Source organism: Emydura macquarii, unplaced genomic scaffold, assembly GCF_026122565.2.
Source record: "Emydura macquarii macquarii isolate MOO-44397 ecotype Brisbane River unplaced genomic scaffold, CSIRO-AGI_Emac_v2 contig_480, whole genome shotgun sequence".
In the NCBI taxonomy this organism is placed as follows: domain Eukaryota; kingdom Metazoa; phylum Chordata; order Testudines; family Chelidae; genus Emydura; species Emydura macquarii.
Genome location: NW_027130617.1, coordinates 13,178,808 through 13,191,033, shown reverse-complemented (window position 1 = coordinate 13,191,033; position 12,226 = coordinate 13,178,808). Strand labels below are relative to the sequence as shown.

The 12,226-nt window shown below is 44.7% G+C and overlaps 1 protein-coding gene across 1 annotated transcript in view; it reads right to left on the bottom strand.

The window, feature by feature from the left end:
* The window catches only part of ZNHIT6 (zinc finger HIT-type containing 6), a 57,932-nt gene that overhangs the window by 31,848 nt on the left and 13,858 nt on the right, over positions 1-12,226 (bottom strand). Inside the window, exons 7-8 of the mRNA XM_067538537.1 lie at positions 11,189-11,269; positions 8,108-8,188 (exon numbers count right to left, since the gene is read on the bottom strand). Coding sequence (XP_067394638.1) covers positions 8,108-8,188; positions 11,189-11,269 — 162 coding nt within the window. The remainder of the gene's footprint in view (positions 1-8,107; positions 8,189-11,188; positions 11,270-12,226) is intronic.

Genomic DNA, 12,226 nt, shown 5'->3' with positions numbered 1-12,226 from the left:
CAAGAAAACTTGCCAAAGTCCTCCTTAAGCAGGATAGTGCATATAATATGGGAGCCTTCAGGGAGAAGAATATACAAGAGAAACAAAAACAGAGGCTTATCTCAGGTAAGTTAGGTCACAGAAGACTATCACCATCATCTACCATAAAAAGGAGTCAATGGAAAAAAAGAAAGTTTCATGATGTTCAACAGTTATTCAGACTATCTGTGCAGTAGTGGTGTTAACTGTTGTTTAACTTCCCTAGCTGAAGTTCCCATAATTTAAGTAAAAATGTGTAGTCCCTGGCAAATATAAATATTCTCCTGAAAAAAATATTTTATAGCCTAGCATTTTGCAAAGGACATTCAAACTAAACTAGTTGTTATACAGTGGCCATAAAATGAAAGTCAAAACTAAACCACAAAGTCCTGTTTTATAAACATTTTCAGGAAATAATGAAATCCTCCTGCAATATGCTTATCTTAAAACTAGGGGCCTAACATTTTATAGCCTGTAATAATCACATTCTCAGACACCATTGCATTCCTTTAATGATACATAATTGCAATTATGAACAGCACTGTCTTAAAAGACACTATTTGGTCTAAAACTCTATATCCAATTTGATAATGTGTAATTTTAAAGTCCTCCTGTTATCTTATAATTTTAAGAAGTTTTTTTTTTAAATCCTGGATAATAGAATATTCATACGAACTTAAAGGCTGCTGGTGTAATATACTGGTACTTCCTCCACCAACCCATACCTCTGTGTTGCTTTCACACAGTTGGGTCATTGCTCTGCCTGATCTTCAGCACTGGTGGATTTTGGAGTACTCTTTGTACTTGTCTATATTAAGATGTAGTGCATGGAATGCTGGGGAGTGAAACAGCAATTATCACTGTACTACAAAATGTTAAAGAACAGCAGCAGAGTTCATACAGCGACTTAGTGGGCAACAAGCTAGAGCACTATAGTTTTACACCGTGGCTTCTAGATTTCCACATAGACAAGTCTATGGCATTAAAGAATAAGCTGACCTGCACAGCAGAGGTCAACAGAGAAAAGCTGTTAACACTATCCTTAATAATATAGGGCAGCAACATGGTGGTGTGGAAAGAAGGGGTGAGAAGGAACGCAAAGGGGAAGGAAAGTATAGCAAAAAACCCCAGCATTCAACTTCCTTGCCTCACTCAAAACAGCACTAAGAAATAAACATATCTGTTTTAGCATATATATCAGTTTCAGTTTTGTTAAGTGTTGATATTGTAAAAGTATGTCATCAGCTTTATATCTATCACTTAAAAAAAAGTTACCAAATTTAAAATGGAGAATTTTTTTTTTTTTTTTTTTTTTTTTTAAACAAAAATAGTGTATCTACTGTTTAAATGGTGGTCTACCAGAAAGGTAATTTTTTAAAGTTAACTTCAACTTCTTTAAAAAATTGACTAAAAGTCTCTTTATTGCATTAAATAGTGAAGTGGAAATCAGCTCATTTTATGCAAAAAGAAAAACTATCTTGTAGCGAAACAGGTATCAGGAAAGTTAAGAATCTGTAAAGTTTCATTCTGCCATTGAAGGTCAGAATATATTCTACACTTACTCTCGCATGGAGTTTACAATTAAAATAATTACAGGAAATAGGACCTTCTTGTAACATCAATAATGCTTTTCTTTAAAACAGTCATAGGTCATGTTTCAGGGAACCAGTTAGAAGACATTAAGTTTGTTATATTTGAAGAAAGTAATGAAGTTTAGAAATCTTAACTAGGAATCATTGGTCAACCACAATAAACTATGGTATTAAAGCTGGTACACATACCCTTTTCAATAATAATGACAGTTGGATGGAGTATTCTACATGGTATTTATGATAAAATGCGTAGAATTATTTCTTCAGCTACTTTTACAATTATTTTGATGGCTTAAAAATTTTTTTGTTCAGAGCGGATATAAAAAAAAAAAAAAAAAAAATTCCATTAACTTTTGGGTTCAGGAAGCATAAAAAGAACAGCTACTTACCTGGTAACTGTTGTTCTTTGAGATGTGTTGCTCATGTCCATCCCCAGTTTAGGTGTGTGCGCACGTCACATGCACCAGTGCCAGAAACTTTTCCCCTTACTGGTACCCATACTAGCCGGCTCTAGTGCCCCCTGCAGCAGTGCACACATGCGCCCGCATGTAGGCACCGCGGATCCCCCTCCCTCTCAGTTCTTTCTTGCTGAAACTCCGACTAAGGGGAAGGAGGGCGGGTGTGGAATGGATATGAGCAACACATCTCAAAGAACAACAGTTACAAGGTAAGTAACTGTTCTTTCTTCAAGTGCTTGCTTATGTCCATTCCCAATTTAGGTGACTCACCAGCAGTGTCTCCAGAGGCGGGCAGGAGATCATCGATGTGACACCTGAAGCACCACTCTACTGAAGCCAGCATCGTCCTGAGCTTGCTGCGTTAAGGCATAGTGGGACGTGAAGGTATATACCGATGACCAGGTAGCCAGATGTCCAGTACGGGGACATGTGCTTGGAAGGCCACAGATGACGCCTGCGCTCTCATTGAGTGGGCTGTCAAGGACACCGGAGACGTGACTCCAGTCTGCTCGTAACACGCCCAGATGCAGGCTATGATCCACTTTGAAATACACTGCGAGGAAACTGGTAGACCCTTCATTTGGTCCGCAACTGCCACGAAGAACTGTGTAGAATGATGGAACGGTTTATAGTTCTGATGAAAAACGCCAGGGCCCTTCCAACGAGAGAGTGCAGACACTTCAATGGAAATGTGCGGTTTGGGGCAAAAGGCAGGTAGGAAAATCTCCTGATTCAGGTGAAAATGGGAGACAACCTTAGGCAAAAAGGCATAGTTGGACCATGTCCTTACAAAACACTGGATAGGATGGTTCTGATTTTAATGCCCTGATCTCTGAAACTCGCCTGGCAGACGTGATAGTCACCAGGAAGGCAACCTTCCAGAACAGGTACATGAGGGAACATGAGGCCATGGGTTCAAAGGGTGATCCGGTGAGTCTGGATAGGACCAAGTTCAAATCCCACTGAGAAGGGTCTCATATCTGTGGAAAAAGTCTTTCTAGACCCTTAAGAAACCTAGTTGTCATTTTGCGTGAAAAGACTGTTTTACCTTCCACCAAAGGGTGGAAAGCAGATATGGCCACCACATGAATCTTGACTGACAAGAAGACCAATCCCTCTTGTTTCAGATGGAGCAGGTACTCCAAGATTGCTGGGATTGATACCTTTGTTGGGGACATGCCACGTTCGGTCGCCCAGCAGCTGAAGCACTTCCACTTAGCCCTATAGGCCGATCTGGTTGATAGCTTCCTGCTTTTCAGGAGCACACGCTGACCTTGGGCTTAGCGGGCTTGCTCCTCCTGGCTCAGCCATGGAGCATCCATGCCGTCAGATGGAGGGAGACCAGTTCTGGGTGGAGCAGGCGACCTTGATCTTGGGACAGGAGGTATGGGTGCAGTGGCAGGGTCCAGGGTCTAGGTCCCACCAGTTCTATAAGCATCCTGAACCAATGTTGTCGGGGCCACGCTGGTGCTACAAGGATGACCCGTGCCTTGTCCCTCTTCACTTTCAGAAGAACTTTGTGGATTAGAGGTATTGGCAAGAAGGCGTACAGGAGGCTCCCCGATCAGGAGAGGAGAAAAGCACAGATGATGGAGCCTGCACTGAGGCCCTGACGGGAACAGAAGCGATGGCACATCCTGTTGACCCTGGTTGCAAAGAAGTCGACTCGGGGATTGCTCCACCTTCGGAAGATGCGATTCGCTACCTCTGGATGGAGGGATCACTCATGGTGAGAGAAGACGGACCTGCTGAGACGGTCCGCCAAAGACCTCTGGAAGATGAACTGCTATCAGGTGAATATTGTGGCTGACGCAAAAGTCCCAGAAGCGCATGACTTCTTCACACAGGGCGGGGGATCGGGCCCCTCCTTGTCTGTTGATATAGTCCATGGAGGCCATATTGTCCATGAGAATCTGTATCACCTTGTTGGCAAGGTGTGGTAGAAAAACTGCACAGTCTAGAAAAATTGCCCTTAGTTCTTCGATATTGATGTCTAACCCCGTTCCCCGGAGACCCATGTGCCCTGGGTCTTCAGGGAACCAATATGAGCTCCCCATCCTAGGTCTGAGGCATTGGAAATCAGGGTTACTGACGGCTGGGGCGCTTTGTAGGGCATTCCCGAGAGGACATGACTCTGACTCGACCACCATATCAGAGAGGCAAGTATCTTTGGAGGGACCATGAGTATTCTGTCCAGGTGGTGCCTGACCAGAGAATACACTGACACCAACCACATCTGGATGGGTTTGAGGTGCAGTGTGGCCTGGGGAACCACATAGATGCAGGCCAGCTTGTGGCCCATGAGGCTGAGGCATACCTTCGCTGTTGTGAGAGGACGAGTCAAAATGCAGGTCATAATATCTGTCATTGACCAGAATCTTTTCTTTGGAAGGAATGCTCCGGCCCTGGATGAGTCCAGCATTGCACCAATAAATTCTATTCTTTGTACAGAGACTAATAACGATTTCTGTTAGTTTATTAGGAGGCCTAGCACCTGACAAACTCTTTGGGTGATTGTGATGCTGGCCTGAACTTGAGACCTTGACCTGCCCCTGATGAGTCAGTCGTCCAGGTAGGGGAACACCTGCACTCCTATCTTCCAGAAGTAGGCCGCTACCACGGACATGCACTTGGTGAAAATCCTTGGCACAGTTGAGAGGCCAAAACAGAGCATTGCAAACTGTTAACGGCGGTCTCCTACCATAAACCTCAGGAACCTCCTGTGACCCGGGAAGATTGCAATGTGAAAGTAGGCATCCTTTAAAATCAAGAACGGCGTACTAGTCACCGGGATCTAGAGAGTGATTGATGATGGCTAGGGAGACCGTATGAAATTTCAGCTTTCTGAGATACTTGTTGAGGAGCCTTAAATCTAGAATAGGCCTCAGCCCTCCCTTTGCCTTTGGAATAAAAAAATAATGGGAGTAAAAACCTCGACCCTGTAGGTCTCTGGGAACCTCTTCCACCGCACCCATCTGCAAGAGTGCTCACACCACCTGTTTGAAGAGTTGCTCATGAGAGGGGTCCCTGAAGAAGGAGGGGGAGGGTGGGTGGGAAGACTGGAGTGAGGTCAAACTGGAGGGTATAACCAATAGCCACCGTGCTGAGCACCCATTTGTCCGATGTTGTGGTAGCCCAGACTGGGAAGAAACAGGCTAAATGAGAAAAAACAGAAAAGGGGTTAGATCCATAGGTAGAACTGGTAGGTTGCTCTTGGGCGCACCTTCAAAAGGCCTGCTTTCCACCCCAATTATGGTGGCTAGAGCCCAGTCGAGGGCCGGCAGATGACAAGTGGCCCTGGTGCCTCTTGTAAGCTTTGTTATTCTTCTGGTGATCCCTAGATTGCTATTCAAACTGGGACTTGAAATGCCTCCTAGAAGATGGCATATAAAGGCCGAGGGACCTCAAGCCCTCGAGTCCTTCCTGCTATGCAGCCTAGAGTCCGTCTGCACGGCAAAGAGGGCCATGCCATCGAAAGGGAGGTCCTGAATAGACTGCTGGATCTCTGATGGGAGACCGGAGGATTGTAGCTATGACGCCCACCTCATCAACATTGATGAGGCCACTGTCCTGGCTGCAGAGTCTGCTGCATTGGAAGCCGCTTTCAGAGATACCCTGGCTACCACTCTCCCCTCTCCTAAGATGGCCTCAAACTCCTGTTTGGAGGAGGGGGACAATGAGTTCGGGAACTTGTCCAGCAACTGCCAGATATTAAAAGTGATATCTTCCAAGCAGAACCTGTTGGTTCACCACTCGTAGTTGCAGGCTAGCTGCGGAATAAATTTTTTGACTGAACAAGTCGAGTCTCTTCACATCTTTATGTTTAGGGGGCAAGCTGACTTTCCCGTCTTGTTCCTTTCGTTGGCGGCTGTGACCACCAGGGATCCCGGTGCAGGGTGGGTGGTGAAGGAGTTTGAATATCTCTACAATACGTAATACTTCCTTTCTGCCATCTTAGACACAGGGGGCAGGGAGGCCAGGGTTTGCCACAGGGCCTTGGCCAATTTAACAAGCCCCTCATGAACTTGGGAGGGCCACTCTACTGGGAGCTGCCAAGGCCAATATTCTAAATAGTTTGTCGACCAGCTCGTCCAGCTCCTGTATTCTGAGGCCCAAGTTGGAGGCAACCCTTTTCAGTAAACCCTGGTACACCTTAAAATCGTCTATCAGCACCACAGATGAAGGTCCTGCAACTGCCTTGTCCGGTGACGACGAGGAAGAGGGGCCTCTGCTCTGGACAGGGTGGAACCTCCGGAGCCCGAGGTGCGCGAATCTTCATGGTCTGAGTCTGTGTCGAAGTGCGGTGCGCCATGCTCTAAGGAATGGAAAACTGCAGTACCAACATTCCTCTCACGGAACCGGCCTGCTGAATCCTCGAGGGAAACCCCCAGCAGTACAGCCATGGTCCAGGCCATTGACCTTGTGGCCACGCCCCCATCGGTGGCACTGTTGGGAAACTGGGCACCGAGTGGGGCTTGTCTGGTTTGGACAACTTCCTCATTGTCTGAGGATGAGGTGCTGCTATCCGATGGCCAGGGTGGTGCAGTCTCCAAATACCATGCAGTGCCGTGTGAAATGCATTGTTGATGCAGCGGCACTGGTGAGCGGCATGGAGAGCCTGAACCATCAGTGTAACAGGATCGGCTCTTGTCCCCAGGCTTCCTGTATGGGTTAGGCAAGCGGGGTCATGTTGCTGGGGAAACACACCATGAGTGATCGCGCCATGGCTCCATAACGGTGCTCTGCTCGGTGCCAGTTCTCCGAAGAACGGTGGCGGGAGACCAATCTGGTGGTGTCCTGACCCAGAGAGCATGGCTTTGAATCTGGGGACCACCTGCACACTGGTGAATGGGGCCTCAGTGATGGGGACTGTTGAGCAGATCTGTCCTTCGATAGGCTGCCCCCAGGCGCTGGTGCCGAATCTTGGTGTAGTGCCCTGCTGTCCCTCAGCGTTTGCAGTACCAGCAGCACCAGGTCCTTCATCACTTGGAAGGTCTCTGGAGTTGACGGCACCACTAGGCGATGAGGGCCTCTACCACTACCCAGAGTCGGTGGAGGGCCTGGTGCCGGGGTCGACGCTCGCAGAAGCAAAGGACCTTTCTCAGGCAGGGAGGGTCGGTGGCCCGATGCAGGTCTCACCAGGTCTCCCTTAGCTTTCTCCGCAGGAGGGCGTCCCCATTCCATGTGGATCTTCTTCGACCTCTTCTTTGGAGCACAGTGAAGGAGATCGGTGCCAGGAGGAGGAAGAGAGCACCAGAGGGGCACTGCATGCCAAGGCTGTCATGCTCAGTGCCAAGTCCAAACTGCTAGGCTCCGACATCGGTCTAAGAGCTGACTCCATCAGAATGGCTGAGACAGATATCCCGGTCTTCCTTAGTCCGCGGACAAAAACTTTTACAGATTTTTACACTTCTTGCGGACTTGAGCTTCCCCCAGACACTTTAGACCAAACAAGTAACCATATACGCTAAAACGATGGATAAACCACTAGGTTTAATGAAGAAAACTTGCAAAGGCAAGAGATATTCCAGCACCATCACTGGCAGCAAGAAGGAACTGACAAGGAGGGGCAGCTGGTGGCGCCTATGTGCGGGAGCATATGTGCGCCGTTGCAGGGGGCGCTAGAGCCGGCTTATATGGGTACCACTAGGAGAAAAGGTTTTCCGGCACCGGTGCATGTGGCGTGCACACACACCTCAACTGGGAATGGGCATGAGCAAGCACTTGAAGAAGAATCTAGCGTTCAAAAACACCAGAATGTGACCCGCTGGTACTGTTGAGAAAGTATCATGTAGTATAGTAAATTCAGCTTAATTTTACAGAAATTTACGTTGTCTTGCTAAAAATCAAGATAAAGTTTAGCTGCAACTTTTTTGTAATTTCATGTTTCTAAACTGAAGGGATTTAATCTGAGAGAGTACAGATACATATCCTTATCACAGTAGCATTAGAGACTACAAAACATATTCAACTAGTAGTTTTTCTTCCCTCTAAAAAGTACAAATTTAGATACATACAGGAAAAAAAATAATCCCTTACCTGACAGAGTTATGTTGCCTGTTTTCTATTTTCATTAAAATTTGTACATCTGACTGAGGAGACATTGTATATATTTTTAATCTGAAAAAAGAAAACAAATGATGAAATCTTGACAATCACATTAAAGAAAAAGTCTAAAAAACCACTGTACAGTCTCTTAGCGGTAACAAAACTTTTTAGAAGCCTACAACTAAAACAGCCTTCTTGTTGATTAATATAGTTTTGCCATTAGCCAGAATTTTATCAATTCTATCAATCAGAGCTTGGATTGCAAATGTGTGTCTCTAGTTTCTTCAGGTAATGCTTTAACACTACCTTCATTTAAATTAATTCTATCCTGATGTTTTGGATTTTTAATAATTTCATTTGTACCATCAGCCAATTTCATAGAGCGTTGCTGGTTTACATTCAATGACTTTAGAATGGGGTAGCCAACCAGTCAGACGAAGAGCTGCAAAGAACCACATTTACCTTTTCAGTTTCCCCTCGTCTCTTACCCTCCACAAAAAATTCCCGCTGACCCCTCAATTTTGGTGGCAGCTTGTCAATTTCCCTTGTCAGTTTCCCTTTCTCTGCATAAAAGCTTGTCCATTTCAAAGAGCCCCAAAGAGCAAACAGCCGCATGCAAAGAGCCCTTGTGAGCCGCATTTGTATGACCAAAGAGCCACATGCAGCTCGCGAGCCGCGGGTTGGCCACCCCTGCTTTAGAATTATAGAAATGTAGGGCTGGAAGGAACCTTGAGAAGTCATCAAGTCCAGCCCCCCGTACTGTGGCAGGACCAAGTAAACTTAGACCATCCATGACAGGTGTTTGTCCAACTTGTTTTTAAAAGCTTCCAATGACGGGGACTCCATGACTCATTTGGAAGCTCATTACACTACCCTTATAGTCAGAAAGCTTTTCCTAATATCTAACCTAAATCTCTCTCGCAGCAGATTAAGCCCCTTACTTTTTGCTCTATCTTCAGTGGACATGGAGAACAATTGATCACTGTCCTTTTTACAATTGTCCTTAACATATTGGAAGTCTCATCAGGTCCCCGCTCAGTCTTCCTTTCTCAAGGCTAAAAATATATATACATTTTTTTTTTAAACATTTCCTCATAGGTCAGGTTTTCTAAATCTTTTATCATTTTTGGTGAACTCTTTCCAATTTGTCCAAATCTGTCCTAAACTGTGGTGCCTAGAATTGGATATTCTACTTCAGCTGGGGTCTCACCACTGCCAAGTAGAGCAGGACAATTACCTCCTGTGTCTTGCATACACCACTCCTGTGAGTACAACCCAAAATCATATTAGCCTTTTTTGCCGCTGCAAAACATTGATGACTCATTCAGTTTGTGGTCCACTATAACCCCCAGATCTTTTTCAGCAGTACTACCACATAGAAAGTTATTCCCCATGTCGTAGTGGTGCATTTGATTTGTCCTTCCTAAGTGAAGTACTTTGCACTTATCTTTATTTAATTTCATCCTGTTGAATTAAGACCAATTCTTCATTTTGTCCGGAACATTTTGAATTTTAAACCTTTCCTCCAAAGTACTTGCAGCCCTCCCAGCTTGGTGTCATCTTCAAAATTTTATATGCATACTCTCTACTCCATTATCAAAGTCATTAATGAAAATATTGACTAGTACCAGACCCAGGACTGCAGAACTTCATTCAATACATCCTCCCAATTTGACAACAAACCACTGATATGGCTTGAAACTCATTGGATATGAAATTCTTTGAATATGGTCTTTCAGCCAGTTGTGTACCCACCTATAGTCATTTTGTCTAGACCACATTTCCCTAGTTTGCTTAGGAAAATAACATATGGAACTGTATCAAAAGCCTTATTCAAATCAAGGTATAGCATGCCTACTGCTTCCCCTGGATCCACCAGGTCAATAATCCTATCAAAGAAGGAAATTAAGTTGGTTTACTAGGGTTTGTTCTTGACAGATTCATGCGGACTATTCCTTAGAACCCTATTATCCTCCAGGTGCTTGCAAATTGTTTAGTAATTTGCTCCAGTATCTTTTCAGATACTGAAGTTAGGCTGACTAATCTATAATTCCCAGGGTCCTCCTGGTTCCCCTTTTTAAAAACAGGCACTATGTTTGCCTCTCTCTAGTCTTCTGGGACCTCTCCTGTTTTCCAGGAGTTCTCATAGATAATTGTTAATGGCTCCAAGATTGCCTCAGTTAGTTCTTTAAATACTCTAGGATGAATTTCATCAGGCCCTGGTGACTTGAACACATTTAACTTATCTAAATGTTCTTTAACCCATTCTTTTGCTATTTTGGCTTGCATTCCTTCCCCATGGTTAATATTAATTGTGTTGAGTATCTGGTCACCATTTACCTTTTTAGTGAAGACTGAAGCAAAATAGGCATTAAGCACTACAGCTTTCTTGATGTCATCAGTTATTAGCTCTCTTTCCCTTGTAAGGATAGGACCTACACTTTCCTTCGTCTTTCTCTTGCTCCTAATGTATAAGAACCTCTTCTTACGGCCTTTTATGTCCCTTGCCAGGTGTAACTTATTTTGTGCCTCAGCCTTTCTGATTTTATCCCTACATACTTGCACTGTTCTTGTATGTTCCTCCTTATCAATTTGTCCATGTTTCCATTTTTTGCAGAATTCCTTTTTGATTTTCAGGTCATTAAAGCACTCCTGATGGAGCCATATTGGGCTCATACTATTCTTATTTCTCCTTTGCATCGGAATAGTTCACAGTTGTGCCTTTAATATCGTCTCCTTGAGGAGCTACCAACTGTCCTGAACTCCTTTTTCCCTTAGATTTTCTTCCCGTGGGAGCTTACCTACTAGTTCTGAGTTTGCTGAAGGCTGCTTTCTGATGTCCTTATTCAGCTGCTCTCACTCCTTCCTTTCTTTAGAATCATGAAATCTATCTAATATAGTTTATCATTAATTCAGCATTGAGGTGGCTTTCATCACAAAGATGATGAGTGCACTGTTAATCCAACTCTGCATTGTGAAAGTGGAAAACTGATGGTTTGACAGAATTGATTTGAATACTTTGATTATTTTAAAATCAGTTAAGTAAAATTACTAGAGGTCTTTAATACATACCTTTGACGAATTACAGGATCTGATTCTTCAGGATCAAGGTAAGGTTTAAGGATTTCACCTAGTGTTTTATCATCGGGCACCCTTTGGCCAAAAAGATAAAAAGGCAGCTTATCAGGTATGACTCAAAAAGAAATAGTACACAATTTTAAGTAAATTTCCATATTTAAAGTGATAACACCAGCAGGTAACATATGCATCAACATAGCACAAGCTGGCAATGGATATGAGCAGCCCCAGCACACAGGGTACGTCTACAGTGCAATTAAAAGCCTGCGGCTGTTCCGTGCCAGCTGACTGGCTAAGCAGGGCTCTGGTTAAGGGGCTGTTTAACTGCGGTGTGGATGTTCCGGCTCAGGCTGGAACCCGGGCTCTAGGACCCTGTGAGGGGGGAGGGTCACAGCTCAAACTCCAGCCCCAGCATTTATACTGCAATTAAATAGCTCAGTGAGCCCAAGACCCATGAACCCGAGCCAGCTGGCACGGGACAACCGCAGGTATCTAACTGCAGGGTAGACATATCCTCATTAAACACTGGGACTTGACGGGCACCTGTAGGAAGGAAACAGAGACCCCGCCTCTTATTTTTCCCCATACCTGCAGCTAGAAAAGCAACTTCCAGTCCCTGTAGCCCTGAAAGCAAGTGGAGAGGGCCTACTTCTGAGCTTTCCTACCCCGAACGGGCATGGGGAGAGAAGTAGTTTTTGTTTGTCAAGGACAGTTGCTGTTTTTCTGCTTTCCTAAAGGCACATTCCAGGGAGGGGTTTTGTACCATCTGCTACAAAGGCAATATGACTTCCTTGCCATCCTCTCTGGTGTGCGAGGGGATCTGCTGGGAGGGGGATTTGCGCCAAAGACCAAGAAAAATATTGGGAGTATGCAAAACTCCTCCAAATTGCTGTCCACATGCATCAACATGGTAGACATCAAGGGGCATATACAGGTTGCTCTATTTATGTTAGCAAATAAAACAAGTATTTAAATTAGAGAAATTCAATTTGAAAACAGACTTCATTGTTATGCTTCTAAGGTGAAAGAAAT